General features: G+C 51.9%; 1 protein-coding gene across 1 annotated transcript in view; it reads right to left on the bottom strand.

The window, feature by feature from the left end:
* Positions 1-24,245, bottom strand: part of HS3ST4 (heparan sulfate-glucosamine 3-sulfotransferase 4) — a 64,829-nt gene extending 40,584 nt beyond the window's left edge. The window contains exon 1 of the mRNA XM_054212448.1: positions 23,572-24,245. Within this exon, the coding sequence (XP_054068423.1) occupies positions 23,572-24,245 (674 nt within the window). The remainder of the gene's footprint in view (positions 1-23,571) is intronic.
* Between the last annotated feature and the right edge of the window lie 2,398 nt (positions 24,246-26,643).

The following is a 26,643-nucleotide window of genomic DNA, read 5'->3' as shown; positions in this document are numbered from 1 at the left end:
CGCAGCACGCTCACCAGCGCTAAGCTGAAGGGCTTAGTGAAAAACTACAGCAAACCAGTTCGTCCGGGCTCCTAAGTACATAAAAGCATCCAAAAGTAAAAATGTATTTTAAACGATGGTGATTAATTAGGATGATGGATGGGGACACAAATCTGGTTACATTGCTTCCTTTGCACAGATGCAGAAGCTGCTCTGAGCGGAGGAATCCGAGACGTTCAGAACAAGATGTTGCTCTGGATGGTTGCAGCTTGTGCAGCCATGGGGAACACCAGGACGTGAGACCGCGGCTACCAAACACATGCGAGAGGCTCCTGCCCGCATTAGCACAGCTAGAAAGGTGCAAGTGAATCAGAGCTGCCTTCATGCCCACCCTGGGCTGCCCATTTTTGCAGGAGCGGATGGTAGGAGCTGAACAGCTAAAACAGGCGGTCTTGAAATAATCTTGAAGGAGAGAAGCGAGGCAGCTGCTCAAAGGCGTGTGCCAGCCTGGAGCTGAATCTCGCTCCGGGAAAGGTGCCGCAGCAAAGGAGACCCTGCGTCTGATCAGGAAGCTCAGTCAAGAGCTGGAGTGTTTAAACAGCAATAGCAAAGGAACTGGGAAACAGAAAACAGGAAAGAGCAAACGGCTTTTAAACAGTGGAAATGTTCTGCTATGGAGGAGGAGGAGGACTGAAGAGGGAGGATTAGCCATCTATAAATACAAGCAGCACTGAGTTAAAAGGCTAATTAGAATAGCAAAAAGAAATACAGCAGCACATTTCAGAGACTATTTCAACTAACAAAGAGTTTTTCAAATCTGTTTGCAGGAGTGAATATGAAAGAGAAAATTGGATCCCCATGAAATGATTTCAGGAATTGGAGGAGGTAAAAGGTAATGGCAGATCTCTTAAACAGCTAGTCAAGCCGCCTGACATCTTCATCTGTTGCAAAGGTAGAGAGAGAGACGACAGGCCTCAGTTTTCATGTCTTGGGAGGAAAAAAGAGCCGGTAACAAAGGATGGATTTGTGAAGAGATGGGGCACAAAGGGAAGGGCCAGGCATTCTTCCCCTGTCAGCCTGGAGAGAAGCAAGCAATCTAATTATTTCAGGCTGAACTGGAAGGGCGTGAGCCCTGCCTTCCCTCAGGGGCTGGGGTGGCCCCGTGATGCTGTGCAGGGACGGGGGGCACTGCCTCTTCCCATGGCCCCACTGCCATCCCCGGACCTGGCCCCAGCTGCTCCCGGGGATGGCTGCAAGTCCCAGAGGTTGCCCCAGCTGCACAAGAGGCAGCTAAAGGGGTGTCAGAGCACAACCACGGTCTGTGGAAGTGAACCATTGAGGTGATTTATTACCTACGGCCTCAGCATACGCCAGAATCACAGAATCGCAGAATGGCCGGGGTTGGAAGGGACCTCTGGAGATCATCTAGTCCAACCCCTGCCAGAGCAGGGTCACCCAGAGCAGGTGGCACGGGAACGTGTCCAGGCGGGTTTGGAATGTCTCCGGAGACGGAGACTCCACCACCTCCCTGAGGAGCCTGTGCCAGGGCTCTGCCACCCTCAGGATAAAGAAGTTCCTCCACATGTTGAGACGGAACTTCCTACGCTCAAGTTTGTGCCCGTTACCTCTTGTCCTGTCCCCGGGCACCACTGAAAAGAGCCTGGCCCCATCCCCCTGACACCCACCCTTTAAGTATTTATAAGCATTGGTGAGGTCCCCCCTCAGTCATCTTTTTTCCAGACTAAAAAGACCCAAATCCCTCAGTCTTTCTTCCTAAGAGACGTGTTCCAGTCCCCTGGTCATCTTGGTAGCCCTTTGCTGCACCCTTTCCAGCAGTTCCCTGTCTTTCTTGAACCAGGGAGCCCAGAACTGGACACAGCACTCCAGGTGCGGCCTCACCAGGGCAGAGTAGAGGGGGAGGATGACCTCCCTCGACCTGCTGGCCACACTTCTTGATGCACCCCAGGATGCCCTTGGCTTTTACCTTCCCCAAAAGCTGTAACAGATGGTCCTCAAGTTCTTAACCTATTAAATATATACATACACGCACATACATGTACATACATATCCATATCCATATAAATACACACCCCCCAACCGCCTCATCCTGCAAACACGTGTGTCTGGGCTGGACTGCTGCAAAGCAGCGCCGGGAGCTGCTTGGTTCCCCGGCAATGCACACCCTGTTCTCTTTCTCCCTGCCAGACTGGTTTAAATGCTCCTTGGCCTGACGGCACTTCTGCTGAGGCAGGCGTGCAGCTGGCCTTACCGCAGTCTGGTTTTCTTACCCAGCTCAGCTCTTCTGGCAAAAACTGTGATCCTCATGCGACACGTCCTGCAGCTCTTCCTGGGCTCAGGGTGATGCCAGAGTGGCTGTGAGGAAGGATGTCTCTCTATTGCCCAGTACACTCTGATTTTCCCCAGTCTTTGGGACACAGGAGCATTTCAGCCCTACAAAATGCTTGGAGCTAGCCTGAGATGGAGTTTGTCCCACACACCTACTGGTCAGAGGCAGCAAGGACAAAGGAGATTGTCACTGGAGCAGAGGCTGGTTTGGATTCACATCCTTCACCTGGGCTCCCAGTAGTTCAGGATGTAGTATGAGGGTGACATGCAGACGCCTCTGCAGCTGGAGAAGAGGGACTGGCAAGCCCAGGGCTCACATCAAGGTAAATGGCTGAGGATTAATGGGATGACTTGTATTTTTCATCTGTTCATGATATCACTGGTGGCTGCTGTGACCAGAGCCACAGGTCACGATGACATCAGGCCTTTAATGGGACAAAAGGGTGACAACTGGGGATGATTCAAGAACCAGGGATGGGGCAGGGGGGAGGAGGTGGTCACAAAGAGCAGACACAGAGTGCTGCTGTCTCCTCCCTGGTAGACTGCGCGAGCTGGCCTCCCTGAGCGAGCACATGGCAGCGTGCAGACAGGGACCGCGCGGTGGCTGGGGAAAGGGCTGGCTGTCTGGGAACTTTCTGAAATTAAACTAATTACATTGCCTAGGAAATCACAACAGCAGCTATGATACTTTGCACTTCTCCAAGGATGTGGAGTGGCTTTATGAACGTTAATTAACTCAGACTCATACAACACGCCTCTGAGGCAGGTACAATTAGGTCCACGGAGAGGGGAAATCAGTAGCCCTGTGTCCCACGGCGTGGCAGCGCAGAGCCAGCACACACAGCCTAGGAGATCCCGCAGTACCCCCAGGACCGGCTCCCTCCCCGGGGTGCAGTTACAGCCCAGGAGCTCCCAATCCCAGGTCTCCATGCTAATTACCCATCCCAGCTCCCTGCACGCTCGCATCCACGTTCATCACGACTTCCTGAAACAAACAGAAGGCAAAACCATGAGGAGTAGTTTTGCTAATAAACAGCCCTCTGTCCTGCCCAGGTCCAGCAGAGTCTGTCTGTCCTCTTCTCCTGACTCCCCCGTTGTGTCCATTCCTCTGCTCCTGTCTGGTGCACCCCCCCTGAGCAGCTCATGGGGCCTTGCAGCTCCGCATCAGACTGTTCCCAGTGCCCGGTGTGTGCCAGCCATGAGGCAGCAGTCGGACACAGGACATGGCTCCTGGATGCTCTATGCACTCGGCTCTGCATCCCTGTCCTCTCCCCACTAAAAGCCACCAACTCCATCCAGCCTGTGTTCCTGGTGATGTCCTCTGTAGTAGGGAGCGAAGGGGAGCGAAGCAGAAAAATTCACAGACGTGCACCTAAATAAAATATTTTTTAGTGAGATTCCCCTGAGGTGTCGGCAGCTCTTTAATATTATGCTGCCTTTGCTGGCTGATCATGTCATCGCTCCAGCTGGTGGGGAGAGTTGCTGCCAGCTGCCTACAGGAACAGGAAGACAGCAATGTCTCCTCTCGCCTGGAAGGCCTGCGCTGGCTCATCCTCAAGCACCACTCTTGACTCTCCAGAAGAATGGCTTCTTGCAACGGGCAACAGGATGGCAGCAAGAGGGTCAGCAGCAAACGTGTGCAGTCACAGATTGCTGCTCTGTCCCCAAAGAGGAGTGGAGCAGGAGGTCCCAGCCGCAAGGTACATTTTGCTCAGAAATGAAGAGCTTTGTTGGTCTCAAAGGGGTGGAACTGGATGTAGCCTTCTGCATCACACCATCCCTCCAGCTCTGCCCAGCTGGCAAGCTGGGACGGCTGCCCTGTCCCTGGAGATCTCTCCCTTCCTCCAGCAGCCAGCAGGAAGCAAAGGATAAAAGCCACACAGCTGCGCACAGCCCTGCCTCGCTGGCCTCCGTCCTAGTCCTGGAGCTGGGGATGTTTGAGATTATTAGGGAGAAATACCATATATATTAGGGAGAAATACCTTGTACATAGAGGGATGCCCTGTCTGCATCCCTGTGCATCCACCTGTGGCCACTGTCAGAAGGTGGGATACTGGGCTCGCTGACCTGCCGCCACAATGACCACTTGTAAGGCGTTGTGCTCTCCCCACCGCTCCGGTCACTGCTGTCACTCCAGCAGGTGGGAGGCTTTTGTACAGAGCAGGGATGGCTGCTACCAATGTCAGCTTTAATAGCAGACTTCACCTTAGCTGGACAAAAAAGCTCTTTGCCCTGTGGCAAAGCCAATGCAGCTGAGCTACATAAACTCACCAGGTCAAATCTGGCCATTTGCAATTTGCACTTCCTTAGCACGGGGAAGAAATAGTTATTTCCCCTAATTACATGTTAAATGCCAAATAAATGCCCTATCCTGTATGGTAATTGCAATGTCACTGAGTGATTAATGCCTGCTCTACAAGCTGAGAATCTGCACAACATTTGCAAAGCGTAATAACCCAGCTCCCCTGAGTTACCGAGCTCTGCGTGGCCTTTCTGTCACTGGTCATTTGCTGGGCTCTGGTGAGCCAACGCAAAGGGTGGTCTCCAGACTTGCCAGAAAATGTCTGGAGCAGGACACAAGCTGACAAAGAAAAGCTGTTCTGCACCAGCATCAAGAGCCGTGGCTATGCCCAACCCACGGCCCAGCCCGAAATTCCCCTCCGGGTGGCAGTGCACTGGTGCGGGTGGCACACGGGCTGTGTGCTTTGCACAGCACGGGGTGCCAGCCACTGGCCTGCAGCAAGATGTGGGGGTACGGGGGGACAGCCCCGCTCCACACACCCCCGTAGAGAGCCCTGGCAGGTCCCCGGGGGCCGGAGCAGAGAGCTCCGCACGGGCTCCCGGTGCGGTGCCAGACCTCAGCCCCGTCCCCAGCAGCTCCGCGTCCCTGCGGTGTGAAGGCACCCACATCCGTCCCAGAGCGAAGGCTCCTTGAAGCTGCTCATGCCACAGCCAAGCAACCCATCACGGCACTGATCGATACGAGGCTGAACATTAAAATTGATTCTCCAGCCGATCTCACGTTCCGGTAGCGAGCGGCACCCTCGTCCTGATGATTTCTGCAGACTTGCCATTGCTATTTGTACCCAGCAACATGGCAGGTGAAGAGGAGGGGTCTGGCCCCCATCACACCCCGCCAGCCAGCCACAGAGGCTGCCGCAGGAGGCCAGGACTGAGCCGCGCTCCCTCGCCTGCGGCCACTCCTGAGCGGGCAGCTGCCGGGGAGGAGGAAAGGCTTTCAAGTTTAGTTTTATATGTATATGAGGGTCTCAAATGGCGACACTTGCTAATTACATTTTAGAAAATAACAAAAGGAAATTCTAGAGAAAAGCTCAGCATTTAGTCTTCCTCCCCCACCCCACACAGGTTTTTTCCATTTTTTAAAGAAATAATCTTTTAAGCGTTAAAAAACTCCCCAGTGCTGCTGGTACAAATGCAGTGTAACCTTGAATTATATGTAGCAGGGCTGGCTTTCATTATTTATTAGCAAGATCAATTAGAATATTCTGTTTGCAGAAGAATATAATCCAATATGTACTTCAAGCACTAACAGCTAAATATATGCTTATTTAAAAATCAATCTAAAAGTCAAGGTTTCCTTTGTAAATCCTTACTACAGATTAAAAAAAAAAAAAGCTTTGAGTGTTACCACCTGCTGAATGCTGTAGTCTCAAGGAGACAGTTATACATTTTAAAACATCTCAAATGGGAATTGATTGTAAAAGGCAAACAATTGCTGAACCCCCCCCCTCCAGCACTGAGGGCTGATGGCTGGCAGGAGCACGTCAAGGCTGCGTGGCACCCTGGGACCCCACGGGGGAGCAGGGACAAGCACCCCCTGCCTGGGCAGCAACAGCCACCCACCTCCCTCCACACCGGGGAGGGCACCGGTGGCACCCGGCTGCCACCGGCACTGGGAACGTGCCAGACCTGCCGAGTGACTCACCACCGACTCACAGCATCCCGGCAGAGACTTATTTTTCATTGACTTGCCTGGGCTGACATGCAGCCAAAGCATCCGCCTGACAGCCCGGCCCAGGATCCGCAGTGTCCTCGCCTTTCTCCCCCAAGTCGCAGGTTTCTAAGATTAATTGTCATGTATTATTTATTGACCTCAGCCGCGACCTTGGCCCGGCGCGGTTTCCTTTGCGAGTGCCTCCGCACCGCGGCGATGGTGGCGACAGGCAGCCGCTCCGGCAGGGTGGTGGGCAGGGGGACACCAGCGGCGCAGGGCGGTTGGTGGTCCCAGCCCTGGCCATGCCACGGGGTTGCTCGATGGCCCTGGAGACACCCCAGCTGCTCCATTCCTGCTCCATTCCCACCCTGCACAGCCATTTCCCTGCCTGTGCCAGCGCTTGCTTTAATCTCTCCCCCGCCACAAGCCAGGCGCGGGTGAGCTCAGTGAGCTTCCAGGTTCTCCGTCTTTCTTAAGCTCTTTCTCTTTTGTCTTTCATTTTTAAATCTTATCTCCAGGTAAAGAGGGTATTTGATGGGATCAAAAGGTGACCTTTAACAAGGTTAGCAGAGCCTCAAACGATATCCCTGCAAGTTCATGCACACTCGAGCGTTAAAGGGAACGGTTCTCTGATCTCCTGTTCCTCGGTGGAAAAGTTATTTCACAAAGATCTCTGCCAAAAGTCCATGCAGCTGTCTGAGAAAACTTTCTTAAAACCCCAACACCGAGAGTTAGGCACAGGTTGTCCTCCAGCTTCTGAGAAAGCAGTCATTAAAAACTTCTGAAGTATTTCTTTCTCTGTTCCAGTTCCCAGCCTCTTGCCAATTCCCTGGGTCTAACAGATTTCCGACTATCCCCCATCTTTCACTTAGCTAAATAAAATCACTCGAATGCCTCTTAGGAGAAGCATTAGTGCTGTGGAGGGAGGTCAGACAGAAGCAATCAGCATGATTAGAGAGTGATTAGTGGACTGGAAACGCATCCAAACAGGGTGTGGAATGGGGAAACCGCGGATGCCTGGTGGGCAGAGATGACGCAGTGGCACTGCCTGGAGACCCCTCCAGCCCCAGGGGAGTGAATGGTCCTGTCACACTGGGGCTTCCTGATGGCTCCTCCGCAGCGTTGTGTCCTGCATGGGTCTGAGGTCCTCCCAGTCATACCGGGAGAGATGCAAAGAGGGATCAGCAGCATGAGTTAGTGGATGGCAAATCCTTTCCTGAGGGCTATTCGACTTACGAGCGGGGCGTCACTCCAGCCTCGGCCAAGACCAAGACCTTCAGACCTCTTCTAGACACCTTGTGGATAAATTCCAGGCAGGAGAAGAACAGCCTGGGCTAAGGGATGATGTGGGCATGTGGTGGCCTGGCTCCTGATCTTCCACCGCACTGTGGGGCCAACTGGCTGCAGCCCCGCTTCCCTCCGGCGGATGAGGAGGGGAGCAGGGAGGGATGGAGGCTGGGCTGTGCCGGATCAGGAGGGCAGCCACCGTGGCACTGGTGGTGATGGGACCCCCATGCTACCAGCAGGGCGAGGGGCCGCGCACGGGCTACCCTGTCTGCAGTGGAGCTCGCCGATGCCTCTGCGCATGGCAGGGCGCCCGAAGCGAAGTGAACAGACGGGAGCAGGTGGGCGGGCAGGGATGATACCAGCGTTAATCATTTCCGTGCCACCGTACATGAACGCAGCAGTGCACAGCCTGCGCCGCTCCACTGCCAAGCACTGTGCGCAGTGGACGACGGCACGGGCCACCGGCTCTGTGCAAAAGCTGCCCGTTCAGCCCTGCCAACTCGTCGCAGCACCACTGGCCAATGGAGTCCCCACCATGCCCCCACACCTCTGGGGAGAGGGACGAGAGGCAGCAGGTCTGGGTGCTCTGGGACTGGACGCACCGAACCCTGCTCCCACCTCCAGCCTCCTCTGCACACACATCCCCACAGCAGCTCGCTGCAGGGATGGTGTAACCACCCCAGGCAGGCCGGCAGCCAAGGGGTTAAAGTGCCTTGTTATTCCTTTCATACCCAGGCTCCACTTATTTGCAGACTGAATTTCCCAGAAGCCAAGGCTTTTTACTAGTGGATCTGCTGTAGAACCATGTTATTATAGATTGCAAGTTCCTTAAAGGTCAGATAACACAATACAATTGAATCATATTAGTGAGGATAGCGACTTGGTATTTTACTAGGAAAACCCATAAAGCAGATTGTTTGTTGCAGAGAAACATACGTTGTATAATAAAGTCGGTGTAATTGTCTCCAGAAACAAACAGTCAGTTTACGAGAAAAAAACCTCCTGTAATTGTGGGTCCTCGGTGCATCCGCCGTCAGGGCAAAGCACTGGCAGGGTATCGAGTGCAGATACTGCAAGTCTGTATTTTACAATTTAGGTTACAGTACCTAAATGCATTGCAGAAGACCTAGTAGGGAAATAAACAATTTCCAAGTGTGTTGTTGAGAGACAAACATTCAATACTTCATTTAATGTATGGTTTGCAGTTAGCGGTTAATCTAAGACAATGCAGAGCGAGCCATGTTTCACACTGCTATTAAGGAAATGCAGAATTGATTGTGAGGATGATTGAAGATTTCTGAAGAGCACAATTCCCAAGTCCGTGATGACCCCTCCTTTTTTTTTTTCTAATTTGCCTGTAATCTACTCAGACAAATCCTTTTATCACGTTTATTTCCTTTCCAAGTTACAACCAGTGTGATTAATTACTTAACTTTGCAGTCCTGCTTACCCTGCTGTACGCTCTAATTTTTCTTCCGTTTAAAACGGTTTTCCATCCCAAATAGACATATTTCCTTTTTAACCTCCTTTACTTTGTCCCACTGAAGCTCGCTGTTAATATCCAATCCTACCGGCAAAGCCTCCAGCTGAGGTTTCCCCGGGATCAGCCCGTTCCCCCTCTGATTTCGCAGTTCCTTCTGGAGGCAGCCGGTACCATTCCTCATTCCGCTTCCTACTGCAGAGGGGCTCAGGACTTTCCACGGGGAGCGGAAAAGCACAAAACTCTTTCTCCAAAAAGTCGGGCGCTCGTCAGGCCCAGGGGGTCGCAGCTGCTCCGTCAGCCTGGAAATTCTTATTTGGCTCTAGATTTAATCTCGTAACGAAAAAGGAATTGGAACCAGCACAACTGTTTTAACCTACCCTAGTCACAGAAAGTAGAGGAAAAGTAATTTAAAAAAAAAAAAAAAAGAAAAAAAAAAGAGTACACAAAGCCACATCTCCTCTCATCCACCTTTAACACCCACGTTGGCTGTTCACCATCCAGGGGGAGAGGAGGAAGAGCTCTGCATGGCTCCCACCTCCCGCCTCGTGCTGGTTCCCGGCTCCCTCTCCGCAGCCTGCCATCGTGTCCCAGCCAAACGGCAGCGAAACACACGTGGAAAAGCAATTATATTTAAATCTAGCTTCCTCTTTCTACCTTGCCTTTCTCTTTTGTCTACTTAGGTGCTCTTCAGCATTGTAACTAATATGATTTGCGTTTAGCACAGTGTGAAACGAGAATGATTTATGGGTCTGTTAGCGCTACACGGCTACCTGACGCCATCTCAGCCCCCCAAAAGGGCACTCCAAGAGCAGATTACCGAGAGAGTTCTGGCACTACTTGTAATTATTTGTACACCCTGCCCACATAATCACTGTTATTCTGGCTCTCACGACGCCTGCGTGCTTTCCTACACCACGCTGGGCTCTGCTTCGGGAGAAAACGGGACCAGGACCCTCGACCAGCCCGCGATGCCATGCACCGGCTGCTTCCATGAACTGAGCTGCCGGCTTTAAATTGCTGTTTCAGCTCAGATTAACTTGTGCCTCACCTAAAATAACTACGGGCTCAGTCTCTGCATTTCTTTACCGACGGCTAATGCGAAGGCTCTGTGTGCTTGGGAACCGATCAGACCCAACTCCTCGAACGTGTTCAGAAGCCCAGCATGTTCGAGGCTAGCTCAGAGACTGGGGTGCCAAAGTCCTATCGATAGTCTCTGGCACGGGTCAAATTTTACCCGTGGCTCCGAGAGCGGCTCTGTCAGTGAGGATCCCGCGCCTCTGTGCTAGCGAGTGCCCTTCATTAATTCTTAATGCTGCCCCAAGTACATCCAGTGTCCTCCTCGCCTTGGCAGCCCGCCCCTGCGAAGCGGGGCAGACAATAAGCAGAGCCCCCCTCCCATTCCTTCAACAGAAAACAAGAAGCCAAATGAAATAATGAAAGAAACTCATTTTAATGCCACAGAGGGAATTGTTTTATTGCTAAAGCAGCAAATAGAACTAATTGAATCCACTGGAAAAGAAAAAAAAAAAGGAGTGAAGGAAAGGAGAGGATAGGTGCAGTGCACAGACAGAAAGGGCGAACTGGAGTCTGAATATTCATGGACCTGGAAACTGCAAATCCTTGAATGCAAAATATCTTCATAACTGATAATACTGCCAACAGCGATGCATGCACAGCGCTCAGAGAGAAGAAGTCAGGAATGGTTGCATTTACAATATTTATTTTTTTTTTAAGTAATATTATGGAACAAATGCTCTGGTTCATTGAGCTGCTTTGCACCTCCCTGGTAAAACAGAACAGCCTGGGAGTGAGCACCATGGCCGGCGCTGATTCCCACCCGCGACTGAGCGCAGGGCAAGGCTGGGCAGGGCAAGGTGCCCACGCGGGCAGGCGGCAGAGCCTGGACAAGCTCCACCAACACCCATGGTGTCACGTTCACAGGCTCTGGGCACCTTGGGACAGTTTTGCTGCCCGCCAGGGACAGGCAGGCGAGCGGGCAGCTGCCTGCGGGATGTGGGGGTCTGGGAAGGCAGCTGTGATCCACCGTCCCTGCGGTGGGCTCAGCCCAGTCCCGCATGGCTGGGCTGCAGAGCTGGGGCGCTTCGTCCCAAATCACTTCCCATTTCACACGCCGCCAGTTAAACCTGCCACAAGCTTTTAAACGCACTGTTTGCGGTGAACCTTAATTTTCAGTGGCAACATATATATTAATGTTGGGGGTTGCATTTTAATTAAGGCAGCATTCATGTTCTTCATTACAGTACTAAGTCATCCAGCAAGAAACACCAAGGATATAAATCCTGTTAATGAAGAAAGAGCTACATATTCTGCACTGTACGTTTAAGCACAGAGGCACCAACTTACAAAAGGACTGTGACATGAGGTGCAAGGGGGTGTTCTGGGAGAAAAACTGGATTAGAAATGCAATTTATACTCTGAAGGGCCACACAACATTAATTTGGCACCACCACATCTGTAGGCACCTAACCTGCATCCCAAAGGCACAGCAAACAGCCTGTTGTACCTCAGTTTCCCCCCCTAGAAAAAAAACAAGGCACAGCTAGGCTGCATGGGTTTGCCAGTGGGGTTGCACTGTGCCCAGGCTCCTCCTGGCCCCCGTGGGCAGGAGGGGAAGTTCTGCGGAGACCCTCCGCAGCAGGAGCCAGCAGAGCCGCAGGAGAAGGGGGCTTTCCCCCCCGTCCAGCTCCTGCAGAGCACTGTGCACCCAGGTAAGTGGTAACTCGGGGCTGAGCATTCCCCAAGCTTGCTGGAGGGTGAAATCCGCCTCTCTGCAGAGCCCCCCCCAGTCCCTCCCTACGCCAGCATCCCAAATCCTTGCCCTCTGGGCACGGCAAGGAACCTCACGCTCTCCTCCACCAGCGATGCACTCCAAGCATTAGCAAAAGTTAATAGGGGGCATTGGCAGAGCCGCGCTGGGAAGCGCCTCGCCAGGTTACCCCAGGGAAGGACCTCGAACCAGGCAGCAGAAGACCACGGTGCCCTGCGGGGACCTCGGCCAGCAGGATTCCCCCGCTGCTGAATACATTACCCCGACTGCAGTCAGCAGCTTTGAACTTCAACATTAATAAATGAGGTCCTTAAACACTCTGGCAATGGGAAAGCACTTTCTCACCGCTGCCTACCGCAAAAAATGGCTGAAGAATTTCTGCTCAGGTTTTCCAAATGAACCAGTCCGTGGCAGGGACAGGGATGGTCTCCCACAGAGACAACCACATCCCAAGACGAGAGTGTTTCAGAATATTATGTGGGAACAGGGTAATAATAAAACACTTTGATGTAACTTTACCAGCAGTGACTCGAGCAGAAAAGCCTGTAATGATCTAATAACACATTTCCCCTGCTGCCACTCCAGCCTCGAGAAATCCAGGGTAGTCTGAGCCTTAAATCCATCCCAGCTCTTCCTTTGTCATTAATTGTTAGGCTATTTGTATTACCCATTTTACATACCAAATAGACTCCAATTTCATGGTGGGCTAGACTGCGGAAATGCTTCTTTTAATCTTTCTAATTCCAAAGTAGTATAAAACTTTAATATTTTCTAATGGAGTATACATTTACTTACATCTAACAATATCACTACAATTTAGGAGCAATAAAAGTCAAGCTCCCGTCTGTATGATAAGCTTGCAGCTTTATTTCCAAAGTTCAATCAGTTAACCTAGGAGAGCAATAGCTTCCCTACAATGAGTAACAATGCAGAATAATATTTAGATAGAGATAAACCCTTTTTGCATAGGAAATTGCATTATGATTTGCTGGGTCTTAGAAATTCTCAGCGAGATGCGTTAGTTTACCAATGAAGTTATTGCCTCAGGCATTTTTCCACAGCACTTTGATTTTTTAGGGGCTTTCTAGAGGATTTTGAGCTGAGTAAGGAACCTTTATTGTTCCTGATCCAGGCGTGTGTAGCAGACCCAGCAGCACCGCCTGCGTGCCCTCCTCCTATGCTTATTCACCTGCAGCGAATCCCCAAAAGCACCCGAAGAGCATCCCAAAGAGCGGCTGTGGGAAAGGACCAGACCCCCATCTTGAGTCAGGACTGTTCAGCCCCAGGCTCTCTGCCCCTCATGAGGGGGAGGTGGGTGGGCACTGCCAATGCCACTGGCCAGGGACTTCCAGGGCTCCCCTGGTGCCCAGGCCCCCGTTGAGCGTTTGCCCTGCCAGGCCCAGCTCCCTGGTGGGGGGAACACACGTGTGGTTACAACAGCAGTTGCAGCGAATGCCTGGCTAGCTTGGATTGCTCTTGTTTGGGTAGCCACTAATGAAGACTAGTGAGCAAGAATGCTGCCAAGTGTCTCCCCTCCACTGCTGGGCCCTGGGCAGGTTTAATCCCCTCCTGCCCGTGGCAGAGATCAGCATACAGCACCAGCCACCACGCTTACACAGAATGTTAGAGTTGGAAGGGACCTTAAAGATCACCTAGCCCAACCCCCCTGCCCCGGGCAGGGACACCTCCCACCAGACCAGGCTGCTCCAAGCCCCGTCCAGCCTGGCCTTGAACACCTCCAGGGATGGGGCAGCCACAGCTTCTCTGGGCAACCTGTGCCAGTGCCTCACCACCCCCACAGTGAAGAATTTCTTCCTAATATCTAATCTAAATCTCTCCTCTTGTAGTTTACCCGTCTTCCATCACACCAGCTAAAGCACCTTCGCCATCACGCTGTCCGGCTCCCCTAGAACCTCTCGAGTTTGTGCCCGGCTGTTGACTGCAGCAGTTTGCCTTTCTATATGTTTTTAATGGCTCAGGTGAAAAAATCAGAGCCCTTTCCTGATTTCCCCTCTGTGTATTGCCCGGCTCTGCAGGCCCCCAGACCGCGGAGCAGCAGAGCAGAGGCAGCAGTCGGTGCTTTGGGATTAACACGGTTCAAATAAATAGCCCAGAAATTAGCTCAGAGGTGCGAGTGCTGACAGTGCAGGCGAGCGGCAGCGGGATCAATGCTGGCACTCCCCAGCGGACAGACCAAGCAGGGATGAACCAAAGGCCAATTAAAGACCTCCAGCAGCAATGGCTTCAGGATCCATGGTCTGCCATCAGCATCTCATGAGTCAGCACTTTGGATGTAAAAGGGTCAGTTTGTTTTTAAACAAGTGGGACTGGAGCCGAGTAATTCACAATTAAAACCTGCCCAAGTGATGCGGCCCCTTCCACCCACAGGTGAGCCAGGAGATGACTCCTCCTGCCACGTTTGGGGGCTCAGAGGTGAGTCTTGAACATGGGGAGGGGGCAGCGGAGCTTCCCAGGGTGTGGGGACACCTGGAGGAACCCCAGAGCCTCTGGAGCTGGTGCCTCCTTGCAGTTGGCCTTACACAGATTGGGTGGTTTTGTCTTTCCCTTGGCTGGGTGATGGCAGCTCATGCTGTCAGCTGCTGAATCCAAATGCGAATTTAATACGCGCTTCCGACGCTGACGTTCGCTTTCCATGAACGTGTTGGCTGCTCAGCTTAATTATATGAATGTCCATCAAGAACAAATAGAGAAAGGGCAGAGCTGAGGCTGAAATAAAGTTATTTGCAGATGTGGATGAACACTAATAGAAAGTATATTGTATTACTGTACCCATCTCAATGCAAGATGAAAGGAAATACGCTCTAAAGCAAAGGAGGGCTGTAAATTCAGGCTACCAGAGCAACGTGGCTCTGCTTGGATCCAAAATGATTACCCACTAATAAAGGAGGGGGCCAAGTCCACTGCAGCCTGGCTCAGGAGGGAATGGAAATCAGATTTTGGCTTGAAATGTGTTACAGCAATCTCTGTAATACAAAATAAAGTCTGGCAGATGGAGTTATTTTTATCCAAAGCCAGTTCTGTTTAGTAGGTCTGTGGCTATAACTGAAGTCTCTTTGCTATTTCCTCTTCCCCCTGGTGCCCCTGCCTCAGTTTCTCCAAGGCACCGACGAGATTGGAGCAGACAGCCACGGGTATATTTTGGGAGGATCCCACATTACTTAGCTGTAAAAATCAATTGTGAATTTTGCATCCACCCTCAGCATTTGGCCTGTTTATATTACCAAATAAATTCTTTAAAGAAGTACTGTACTTCACAGGAGAGCTTGTCAAGGTAAATACCTTCATTTACATAAAATGTGACTAGCAATTGAAATGTTAAAGCCATAAAGAGCAAGTTTATGATCCATCCTTGATGCTTGGATGTATAATATGACAAAGGGGAAAATAGTGCGCCTTGCAACATTTACTAAATTGGTGTGTTGACTCTGGGGATGGAAACGGGAGATTTGAAAAAACAGGTTGGAGGGGTTTTTTGAGGTTGGTTGTTTTCGGTCTTTTTTTTTTTTTTTCCTCTTTTTTTTTTTTTTTCCATAAATAGGAATCCTTTCCACAGCCTTCAAACAGTTGGCTTTTAAATACTCTCCTTCAGCTTGGAAACAGCAGCTACCTAAACAAACAAACAGACGGCCGGGCAGGAATCCGCGTGGGAAGGAGCTACCTGGCACATGGGGCTCCCCGGGGGATGCTCGCCTTGGGTCACAGAGAGGGGGACAGGAACCTGGCAGGGGACGTGTGCCCTGGCCATGCTCTCCCACCCACCGGTGTCCCATGAAAAAGTGGAAGCGGAAAGTGCTGGCCACATACTATTACGTGTACAGCAGAGGTCTGAGAAGCAGCTCCTGCAGCCCCATCGCTCATGGCCGGCTTCAGTGGCCGCAGGGGGCTGAGCTGCTCCCGGCATGGGTCAACGGGGACCGATCCTGCCCGGGCCTCTCTCTCTCTACATCCCACACCCCAGAAGAAAAGGCAACACCAAGCTTTACTGCGGCTGACCCCGTGCCTTTGATCTAAACAGTAATTTCTCACTGTGATTGAAAAGACTCTTATAATTCAGGGTTTTCTTTTAAACTTTTAAAAAGGGAGGGGAAACCAATTTAAACCACTTCAAATCCTAAATAATATTTTCGAAAAAGTGAATAAAAAGAATAAAATGGACTGTTGCCTGCATACATACCACAGTGAAATTATAATATCCACACTTAATGCTCTGGAAAGTTTGATAGTGCATGTTCCTCACCTGAACTCAGTATGAACATTTCAGACACTCATTCATACTCGTACCCTTCTCAATTCATTGAAACCACTTCAAGCAAAAATCATTTGAAAGAAATTACCTCTGTGTATTACACCACGAGCAGTGAGAAATGTCCCACATGAGCCTCTCCAGCCCCCAAAGCAATAAAATTTCTGTTGAAGTGCATGATATAATGACTCAGGGAAAAGAAGTCCCCATGACAACAAGAGGTAAGAGAAATCCATGAAAAGCAAAAGACTCCGACCTCTCTCGATACAAGGTGTCACCAATTTGTGCTAGAATTTTCACTTTGAAAATCAAAAGCCTTTGTCCATAACTTTCTTTGAGAACCTGTTGTTCCTTCTTTGCTAGTCTGGGCTTCGAGCGGAGCGGAACAACCCTCGCTAAATCAGAAACCGAGCAGGGGTCAGGCTCATCATTTAAACCCATGAATGCAACCAACTGACTCTTCCCCTTTCTCTTTTCTAAGGGCGCTGTTTTTCCCCAGGCCTATTTTTGGATTTTCTGTAGCGTCTACGTGCTCAAGCCATACTGCATTCACACAGAAAGCGAAGCTCACAAACTTTGACACTACGAATAACACTAAAACTATTAGCAGCGAAGCAGTGTAGTGTTTACTTAGTGGATTATTGAGCAAAATCCTAGAGAAAGAATGTTCTTGAAAATACAGTGCAACGGTTAGATTATCCCAGGTGCGGTGACATATGGTGGTTCCCCACATGCTCCAAAAGTTATCAGAAGAGGCACCTCTGCCTTGCTTGGCTGGTTTTCTGAGCCCTGGGTTCATAACCAAGCCTGGGCTGCTCCCGTTCGCAGGGTCTGTGCACATGCTGGGGCTCAGAGGGGGAGCGGGGCAGGACCCAGCTGGGTGCAGTGGTGGGATGTGGCCCTGGTGTGTCCCCCCCCGGACCATACTGAGTGAGTGGTGCTGGCCGCATCCCTGCCAGGGCTGCCAAGGGGCTTCATCCATGGCCGTGCTGCCTCCCTCTCCCCCTCCCTTGTCACCTGTGAACAAATCCATTTTACACGGAGGCAGAAGCAGCGAGCAGCTCTGCAGGAGCGGGTGCTCCCGAGCTCTCCCCTGCCAGCGTGTCGCCCCTCGCGCTTCTCTCACTCTCTTTGCACGAAGAGCAAGCACAGTGTGGAGGGGCTGCGGGTGCTGAAAGCAGCTGCCATTCCCATGGCTACAATCGAGTAGCCTGTGGATAACCATCATTAGGTGATAAAACACTGCAAAGAAACCTGATTCATTCCTCCATCCCATCCTTTGAGCTGAAACTGAGCAGAAAGGCAGGGAGGAGACTGCTGCCCAGCAAGGGTGCAGGGTGAGCTCCCCTGGCCCAGCACACAGGGCAGGGGCAGAGGACAGGAGAGCCCCAGCTCCAGCACATGGAAAGAAAATCCATGCCTGATGCTGGAGTGGCCTCTCTCCAATCTCCAGACAGGTGAAACACAGGGACCAACCAGCAAAGAGCCTCACATCCCGCTCACAGCCTCCCCCTGTAACCCAGCTCAGCCCAGACCCTCCACCAGCTTCACCGAGAGCTGGACGCAGGCATCGGTGGGAGGTCAGTGCTGCATGCGTGTGCTTGCTCTGCATGGGAGACTTGGGGTAGAAAAAACAGCGCACATACAGGATTTAACCCAGACCTAAGGGTTTAGGAAAGGTGAAAGATACAGAGTATTGAAAGAGCTGTTACATGGAAATACTCGTACAGTCTTCAACCCAGATTAATCCCAATGCATTGAATCCAGAGAGGAGGGAGAGCAGCTGAGTCACTACATTTCAGCAAAAGCCAACTCACAGCAGGTCCCAGAAAAAAAAAATAATAATAAAAAAAAAAATCAATACACTTTTCCTAAGTTACCAGGAGTGCAAAGGGCACAGTACACTGGGAAAGCCTTTTGTAGAGAAATACATGAGTTACCAGGCTTCTGCAGCCGTGCCTGTCATTAGCAGCAAACCCCGATCTATCCATCCACTGTAGGTGTTCCTGTAGTGCCCATCAGCACAGACTCACAGCGCTGATGGAAGTGGTTTGATTTTCTGAATATCCTGAGCTGATCAGAGAGGCACAAGCATTACCCAGCAAGGCAATTACAGCTCACAGTGAGGGTCACACTGTGTGGGACGGAGGCTGAAATGGCCCCAGGCTATTGCTGTACAACAGCTGTTAAGGGATGCTGCAGGGGGGTCTCATCGCACAGCCTCGGACATGACCGGCTGCCAATGGCTGTGGTGGCAAGAGCTGGAAACTCCGAGGTAGGATCAACCATGGCACACACAGAGACGGCCCTGCCATGCCAGCCTCCAGATCAGCACAGCAGGAGGGTAGGTGAGATGGCGAGCAGCCCCCAGGAGGAACAGAGCCCGTTAGAGCGATAACAGTGCATGACAGCCGCTTCCCCAATACAGACGAGTTTAATGTCCACAGGGACACGACTGAGAGCTTTGGCTCTGCAGCCACAGCCAGCTGCTCCTTGGAACCGCTGGCTCAAGAGCACATGTTTATTACTGGCAGAAGAGCTCCCTGTCATGGTATTATTCATTATTTGTATGAGGGTAGCAGCTCACCGAATAACACACCGGCCTGACTGTTAGGGAGATCGCTCCAAAAAACCCAGACAGGCGGTGAAAATAGCATTAGACATGCAAACCATTTCATTGCCTGTCATGGTGACTGCTCCCTGCAGTGGCTGCAATGGGACCGCTCTGCACGTAAAGCTACACCCCTGTATAAGTGCTTAAAGTATGGAGGCCTAGGGCAGAGTGAGAGGAACATGGTCCAATTAGAGAGACATTGCTGTAGCTTCTCTGTGAAGGCTCCACTGAGAGGGAGGCAAGGAGTAAAGCAATACGTGTTTACATGTAGAATTCCACTCCTGATTATTTGGAATAATATTCAAATCAGTGAACTTTAAAACTCCATAATTTAAGTTCACTGCTTTCAGATACTCTCTTTGCACTGTGGAGATCATATTTTTGTTAAAACTGCACATTTGTTTTTAAAATACTGTTACGAGTCCCCAGTTTTCTGCTAAACATAGGATGTTGAGATGGTCTTGAAAGTGTGAACGGACAAAACTGAACCACCTCCCTGTGGTGAGCCTGCAGACAGCTGGGAACGGTGGACTCTGGGCTGTTCCACTCAGCTCGGAGAGCTACCGAGATGCCAAAGTGCTGAGATCTACTGCGCTGGACATTCACACAAGCAAAACAACCCAACTAAAGCACCTTCTGTCCCGGTGCTAAGAGCCCCTGCTCGCTTCACACAGCCACCCGAAAGCGTTTCTGTTTTGACACCTCCAGACCAGTCACCAGCAGTGTCTGAGCATCTGGAGGTGCACACGTGAAACCATCCCACAACTGAAACCGCTGGCAAAGGGGCAGCACGACAGCTGTGCTATGCCAAGAGAATTGCCTCTCCCTCTCCTCCAGTCCCATAAAGCCACCTGGGACCACACCGAAGCCAGGGCTCCCCTGCAGACCCCAGGTCCAGCCCTCTGGTACATGGCCTCTCCAACAGCTGTCGCAGCAGACACCAAACCAAGGCCTCCAGCACTGCAAGGTGACAAACCTGTCCAAGTGTTGGACACTGCAGGCAGTTTGCAGTTCCCATTATCCACAATATCCTCTCATGCTTGGGCACCCTTATTTCATGCCCAGGCAAGAAACTTGGGCATATCCCAGGTGCTGCTTCCTTTTGTGCTAGTAATGAGCATTTGTAGATGTAAGCTAAATTCCTTCCGTGCTCAGAGGCTTCCAAAGTCTCCCCATCATTCTGCTGTCCTTGTTGCACTCTCAGAAAGGCTCTCACAATTCATTTCCAACTGCAGGATAGCTCGGGGCAGAGCTCACGGCATGGGACATGCCCACTGAGGCATGAGCATCACGCTGGAGAGAGCACGTCACCCGTGCAAATGCCTCTGGTCCAGCCTGGCCACGGGGGCCATGAAGTGGGGTTAGCAGTGCCTGGGCTGAGTGGGCAGCAAGATCTGCCCTGGACACGTGAGGGAGCAGAAGGACACTTAGCACTGGCTAAAAATCAGCAGCAGTTCCTACAGGGAAGGATGGCGTATCCTGTGGCTTAGAAAGAACGAGGAGGTGGAAGAGAGCAGCCAGCAACTTCCAAAGGAAAGGCAGGTACCTGCTCCTCGTCACAACCTTTGTCCATGGCAGGACCAAGTTCTGGCATATTGTAAGGGGTGAAGTCAGCAAAGTTCATCACCAAAGATAATATTTACTGCCAGCTATCAGTGTCCTGGACTTAAGAGAGAGAGGTGAAGATATGCGAGTAAGAGAGAAGTATTGTCACACTGTTAACAAAAGGAAAGGTTAAAAGTCACTTCCCACTCAGCCTTTACACACTGTTTAATAGTAGTCAAGTTACATTTTGCATTAAAGAAAAAAAAAAAAGCAGCAAGTTAGGAAATTTATCAACAAAATCTAATGTACATGGGGGGTATGAAGCGCAGTTTAAGGAAAGCTGTATCATTGAACTTGTCCTTCAGACAGCCCAACATTAGGATGTACGGCATCACAAATGAAAATTACACAAACAACAATTACACAAACAATTCTGGCAGCATAACACTAACCAACTGAAAGAAGCCTTCAACCCAGTTCATGTTGGCACAGGTGTAGGAAGACCTCAGTTCGGCAATTTCTACATAAACTTTGACTGCAGAGCTAAAGCAATCACAGACAGCATAGCTTTCCCTAAAGGTTACCAGGAAAATAGAACAGACTGCAGAGAGCTGGCGTAACAGGCTTTCCACACTGCACCAGCCAACAGGCAGAAAGCTATATTTGCACTAACTTCAGCTTCTGACTACTGTCCTGATATAAATCCTGGACACGGTGTTTATAGCCAACTAACCTCAAGGCAGCAGAGGCATGAATAACACAGCACGGGACACACACAAAAGAAATGGTAGTGTTTAGGTGCTGTCTCCATTTTACAGGTGGAGGAACCAAGGTGAGGAAACTGCTTCTCTGCCCTACAGCTCTGCCAGACAAGAAGATATTCTCAGTACTGAATAAAAAAGCAAGGAACCCTGAGGGTCTGCTGTTTCCTTATTTCACTGCATAAGGAAAAACTTGACAGTATTAAAAGCTAACAGTTTATAATGCACAAAAAGAAGTGTTATATGCAAAATATAAACAAATGATAGAAGTCACTGTAAGGAGAGGCTGGTATAAACACTTCAATAGTTGCTTCTTTGCTTAAAGAAAATTGGCAATTCTGTGGATAGGAAAAAATCTCCAATTACTCTACCTGGGACACAGCTGCAAGCAGTCAGCCTTCTTAGTGCACTCAATCAGGTAATCTCGGAGAAGGTCAGGAAGAAATAGCTGCTAGCATGGATGGCAATCTACCCCCGCCCCTCCATTTTTGCTTAGTATTTGTACAGCACCAAGCACACCAGCCTCCTGGTCTGTGACAACAGCCTGACACTGGTACAGCACCAGGGGAAACCTGTCGCTCCTGCTGAGGCACAGATCACAAACGCTGTGCGACCTGGCATCCCATCCCAGCGAGGCTGACAAACTTTTGCAAGGAGGGAGGAGAAGCAAGCTGTTTGGCTTGGATAGGTGTGAAGATGGCTTTAGGTTAAACAAACAGGACAAATCCTAATGGCAATTAAGCAGCAGGGTAATTTATTTATCCCATGACCAGAGAATCCATCCCCCAGCCTACTCTGCCCAGGACCTTCACAAATCAGTTCTGACCCAACCTTTTCTTCTCCCACCTCTCTAGCAGTGCAGCACAGCACCAGTGCTAGAAATGAGCTAAACAAACCACAGAGCTACTGCAGGCATGAAAAATTTCAGAATGCATTCAGCAAATGAAAACCTGCGTGTGCCTTTTACTCCACAAGAGGAGTTATACCCACTCTCTAGCCCTTTTCTTGTAGCATGACTTTAGAGATGAAAAAGCAGCTGCTTGCCATATTCAGTGCTTGATCCTCTTCTGCCTGTTTTGAATAAAACAAAGCCTTTTTAGATGCCACTTTCTAGCCTATGCCAGCAAGTTTCTAAACTTATTTTTCAAGGCAAGCCTTTCCTACAGGAAAATCGAGTAAAATAAGACACTGTGCCTGAAATTATATATATAAACAGAATAACCACAGTCGGTCCTTTATTCTTTCCTCATGTTGGTACAGCACACTGAAAACACTCTCAGAGACAAATGCGCTTTCTCAGCGCTGATCTCCACTTTATTGAAGTCCCTCAAGAAAATCCCTCAGCATTTTAACAAAGCCAAGTGGATGCTACACCAAATAAGTGTTATGAAGACTTTGCCTCCACAATTGCCACAGAAAATCGCCTGGAGTTCCTCACATTTAAATGCCATTGACATGAAGACTGTCTATTCTATTTTAACAAAGAGCGACCAGATAATCCAAGCAGTAACTAACTTGCTGCCTCTATTTATTTTTCCCTTCATTTTCAGAGCAGCTAAACGGCTACCATACCAAGTGCAACAAAAAGACAGAACTCAGCTTAGCTACTATTTCTTATAAAGAAACTAGTATGGGTTGCTTTTAACTGTAAACTACAGAACTACTAGTAATTTCCAAGTTCCACTAATGTACTGCATTCTTTTTAGTTTTGAGATTTTTAAAGAGAGAGAGAAACCCTGAGCCATTACAATTCACTGATTTGCTAAATCTGCCAAGGCATTTAACACTTCATTACTGCAGTCCAGTATTTTCTAATAATCAGCATAAGGTACCCTTAAAATGTTACACTATGTCAGACAACAACATTTAGAGACTTCTTCATGAACAGAATTAAATCTTGTCAATGGAAAAAACTTTCTGACTTGGAACTTGTTGAATAAAGAGTGAATCTTATTCGTGAAGTGAACCCTGCAGCTTGTATGAAAGCTGGCACCCTTCTTCACTTCAAAGCCCCTATCATCACCTGGAACAACTTGCAACCTTGTTTATTTCAGTAATTATTAATTACTGACCCATTTATACATGTTTTAACACCAAGTGCAGCTGAACTGCTGCGATCTGCTCAAGCACTCTGTGCACAGGAGTTACAGAAGAGGGATGTTTTTACACATTTTCTGCCTTCCCATCAGAACACCGCATTTTAAACCACGACAGCTGTCAGGCGAGGCACCAACGCGATCGTCTGGCCTGCCCTGACAGCGCGGTTCGGCTGTCGGGCTCCGCACCTGCCGCGTCCCCGCGAACCCACGCAGCAGTCCCGGGAACCGCCGCGGCCCCTGACTCGCCATCGTCCGGGGCCCCGGGTCCCACCGCCCAGCCACCTACCGGGGCCATCCGGGGGGGACTAGGACCCCCCGTCCCACGGCCCTCCGGGACCCCCCGCCCCGGCGGGCACGGACACACATCCTCTCCTCTCCGCCCCGCTACCCCGCGATCGGGACGGCCCCGCGCTGCCCTGCGGGTCGCGGACGGAGCCCCCGCGCCCTCACCTGTACCACTCCAGCCCCTTCTCGTAGTTCCTGTCAAAGAAGTGGGGCTCGGTGCCCACGGCGCGTACGTCGGGGTGCGCCCGGATGGCCTCCAGCAGCGCCCGCGTCCCCCCCTTCTTCACCCCGATGATGAGGGCTTGCGGCAGCCGCTTCTCCCCGTAGTCCGGCGTGGTGCTGCCGCCGCCGCGGCTCCCCGGGCTGCCGGCCCGGCTCAGCTCCTCGTCCGTTGTGCTCGACTCCTGCGGGTCCCTCTCGAAAGCTCCGCTCTGCGCCGTGATCACCTCCCCGGGGGCCAGCGGCGTCCGCAGCCAGGCGCCCGCCGCCCCTTCCCGGCTGCTGTTGGAGGCCCGAGTCGGAGCCGCGGAGGGGGCCGGGGCGCTGGAGCTGCCCGGCGGACCGGCGGGGGAGCGCGGGGCCGCCGTGCCAGGGAGCGCGGCGGGGGAGCGCGGCGCCCCGGGGACCGCCGTGCCGGGGAGCGCGGCGGGGGAGCGCGGGGCCGCCGTGCCGGAGAGGGCGGCCGGGGAGCGCAGGGCGCCCGGGCCGGTGCCCCCCATGAGACTGTAGCACAGGTAGGTGAGGCAGAGGGAGAGGCTGCACATGCAGAGGAGCTTCCGCGCCGGGGGCACCTTAGAGCCGCGCCCGCCCGGCACCCCGGGCTGGGCGGGGGGGGACATGGCTGCTCCCCGCTCCTCGCCCCGGGCACCGGGCGCACATGGTGTCAGCCGCCGCCCGGCCGCCCCAGCAGCATGGGGCGCCGCTGCCCTCCCGCCCCGCCGCCGCCGGGGGGGGGGAGCCCCGCATGGCACGGTCGCCGCCGGCCCCCGCCGGGCACGGGGGCGCCTAGGCTCAGCGCGGCTGCGCTCCGGTGCCGCCGGCTCCGCACTGTTGCCGCCCGAGTTCCTGCTGCTAAACTTTGTGCCGGGTGGGAGGCGGGAGCGCGCTCCCGGCGCGGGGAGGGCCCGCCCCCGCCCCCGCCGCCGCCGCCGCCGCCGAGAGCGCGGGGAGCGCGCCGGGGCCCGCCGGGCGCCGCGCCGGCACCGCCGGGCCGGGCGGGGGCAGCGCCGGGGGCAGAGCCGGGAGGCACTGCGGACCGGGGCCGATCAGCACCGCGGACAGCGTCCGGTCAGGACCGCGGACAGCGGCAGGCGTGTCCGGAGCAGTCCCTGGGAGGTGCTCGTAGCCCCGCCGGGGGCAGAGCTGGCCACGGCAGGCCCCGGCTGGCTGCGGCCCTGCTGACCCCCGGTGTGCTGGGGACAGCCCCCAGCAGCCCCACACGTCGCCTGCCCCACCTGCTTCCCAGATCCACCTGCAGTGCCACCTGCACCCCCTGCCAGTACTCACGGATGCATGGAGGCCGTGGGCTCCCAAGAGCAGGACTCAGTGCCAGCTATCCTCTATGCTTCTCCTTTCCCTCAGCAGAAATCACCATGCCACAGCTCCTTCACCCCTTGTCTCGGCCTGCTCCCCTCTGCCTCCCCCAAACTGCATTCTGTATTGTCACCCTCTTGCTCCACTGCCCCCAGCCTATGGCTCCTGCCCAAATCCTCCAGCTCCCCAAAGAGGAAGACACAGACAGGTCCTCTGGGACAGCCCCATGTAGCACAGCCAAGGTCCGCTGGCTTTGTCCTTCTGAGGATCTGGAACAGAGTGGAGAGGTTTCACAGGGTAGTCTGATGCCTCTTGGGAGCCTGAGAAGTGGCAGACCATGGGCAGCGGGAGGTTGTAGCTTCTTTGCTGGTACAGTGTAGTTAAGGGCCATTTGGAGCATGGAGGGTTTATAGTTTAGGTGTCAGGAGCTGCACTAGTAGGTGAGGCCAGCTACACCCTTGCATGCTGCTCTTACAGGATTGCTGTCTCCAGCCTTGGTGAAGCAAGCTGGAGCTGAGAGCCTCCCTTCTCACAGTTTTTCTGGAGCAGCCACCACATCTTCCCAGCTCCACATTTTGGCACTTCCCACCTCCAGTTCTCAGCTTTGGCTTTAGCAGGGATTTTCTGAGGGGAAGAAATGCTTCAGTGTCTCTCAACTTCCTCCTATCCCTCATTCTGGGGTCTCCCAGGAGTCTCATCTTTGTAGGTATCGTCCTGTGGCATTGAGGCACGTCACAGCTTTTGGCATCCTGGACACCATGGTCTTCCTCAGCAGAACAGTGCTGGCCTTGCTGTGGTACAGAGATGAATTGAAGAACGCAATCATTTGCTAAAGCCCTCACAGGTGAACAAGCAGCAGTCTAATCTGTTGCATCTGAACTGTTATGTCAAAACCACCAGCACCATCTGAATGCTGCAGATCACCCAAAGAGTCAGCACCTGATCCAGGTGTCAAAAGCTGCAGAGCAGCTGCACTGCCTGTTAACACATATGAGGGCTACAGCTGGGCTTCTGAGCAAGTGGTGGAAAAGTGCAGAGTACATTTCCAGCCTCATGTAGCCATGAGTGCTGGGTACCTCATCCTGCCTGTGAGCAGGAGGAGTATTTAGAGGCAGTGACCCTTCTCCATTAGCCTCTACTTCAGGAAACTGCAGAGCTGTGTATCCCACCACACAAAGGTGCTCTGGGTGAGGGCTGGCCAGAAGAGAGCTGGCCAAGCTCCCTCATGCTCTCCCAGCTGATGAGCTGTGGCCTAGATTTCACGGGGAAGTCCAGGGATTGCTCCAAATCTTGCCGTTGCTGTGTGAAGCTCAGCAGGGAACACCTTAGAGCAACATGCCATTGGAGTCTCAGCTATGCTCCATCTCACGGCAAAAGCAACATCTGAAAAAAAAATTAAGTGCCAATATTAACTAGATACCCAGAGCTAAGAAAAATATTCATTGAAAAAAAGGAAGAGTGCAGACTTTTCCCATAATGAACAAAAGCTCAATGCTGCTCTCAGCTGGACATGTGTTCTCTCTGTGCAGCTCCAGTTCCGATAGAGATTATTCCTTCATAATATATTTTTTATGGTACACATGAGACCTCTGAAATGCAGTGTCTTGTGTCCTGTAAATCATTTCCTGTAACTCGTGGATTCCTTTTCAACTGCATTACAGTAATGTGAATGTTAAGGGACTAACTTGAACTGACAGAAGCAAT

Source organism: Rissa tridactyla, chromosome 8 (assembly GCF_028500815.1).
Source record: "Rissa tridactyla isolate bRisTri1 chromosome 8, bRisTri1.patW.cur.20221130, whole genome shotgun sequence".
Classification (NCBI taxonomy): Eukaryota; Metazoa; Chordata; class Aves; order Charadriiformes; family Laridae; genus Rissa; species Rissa tridactyla.
This window is presented reverse-complemented; position numbering and strand designations above follow the sequence as displayed.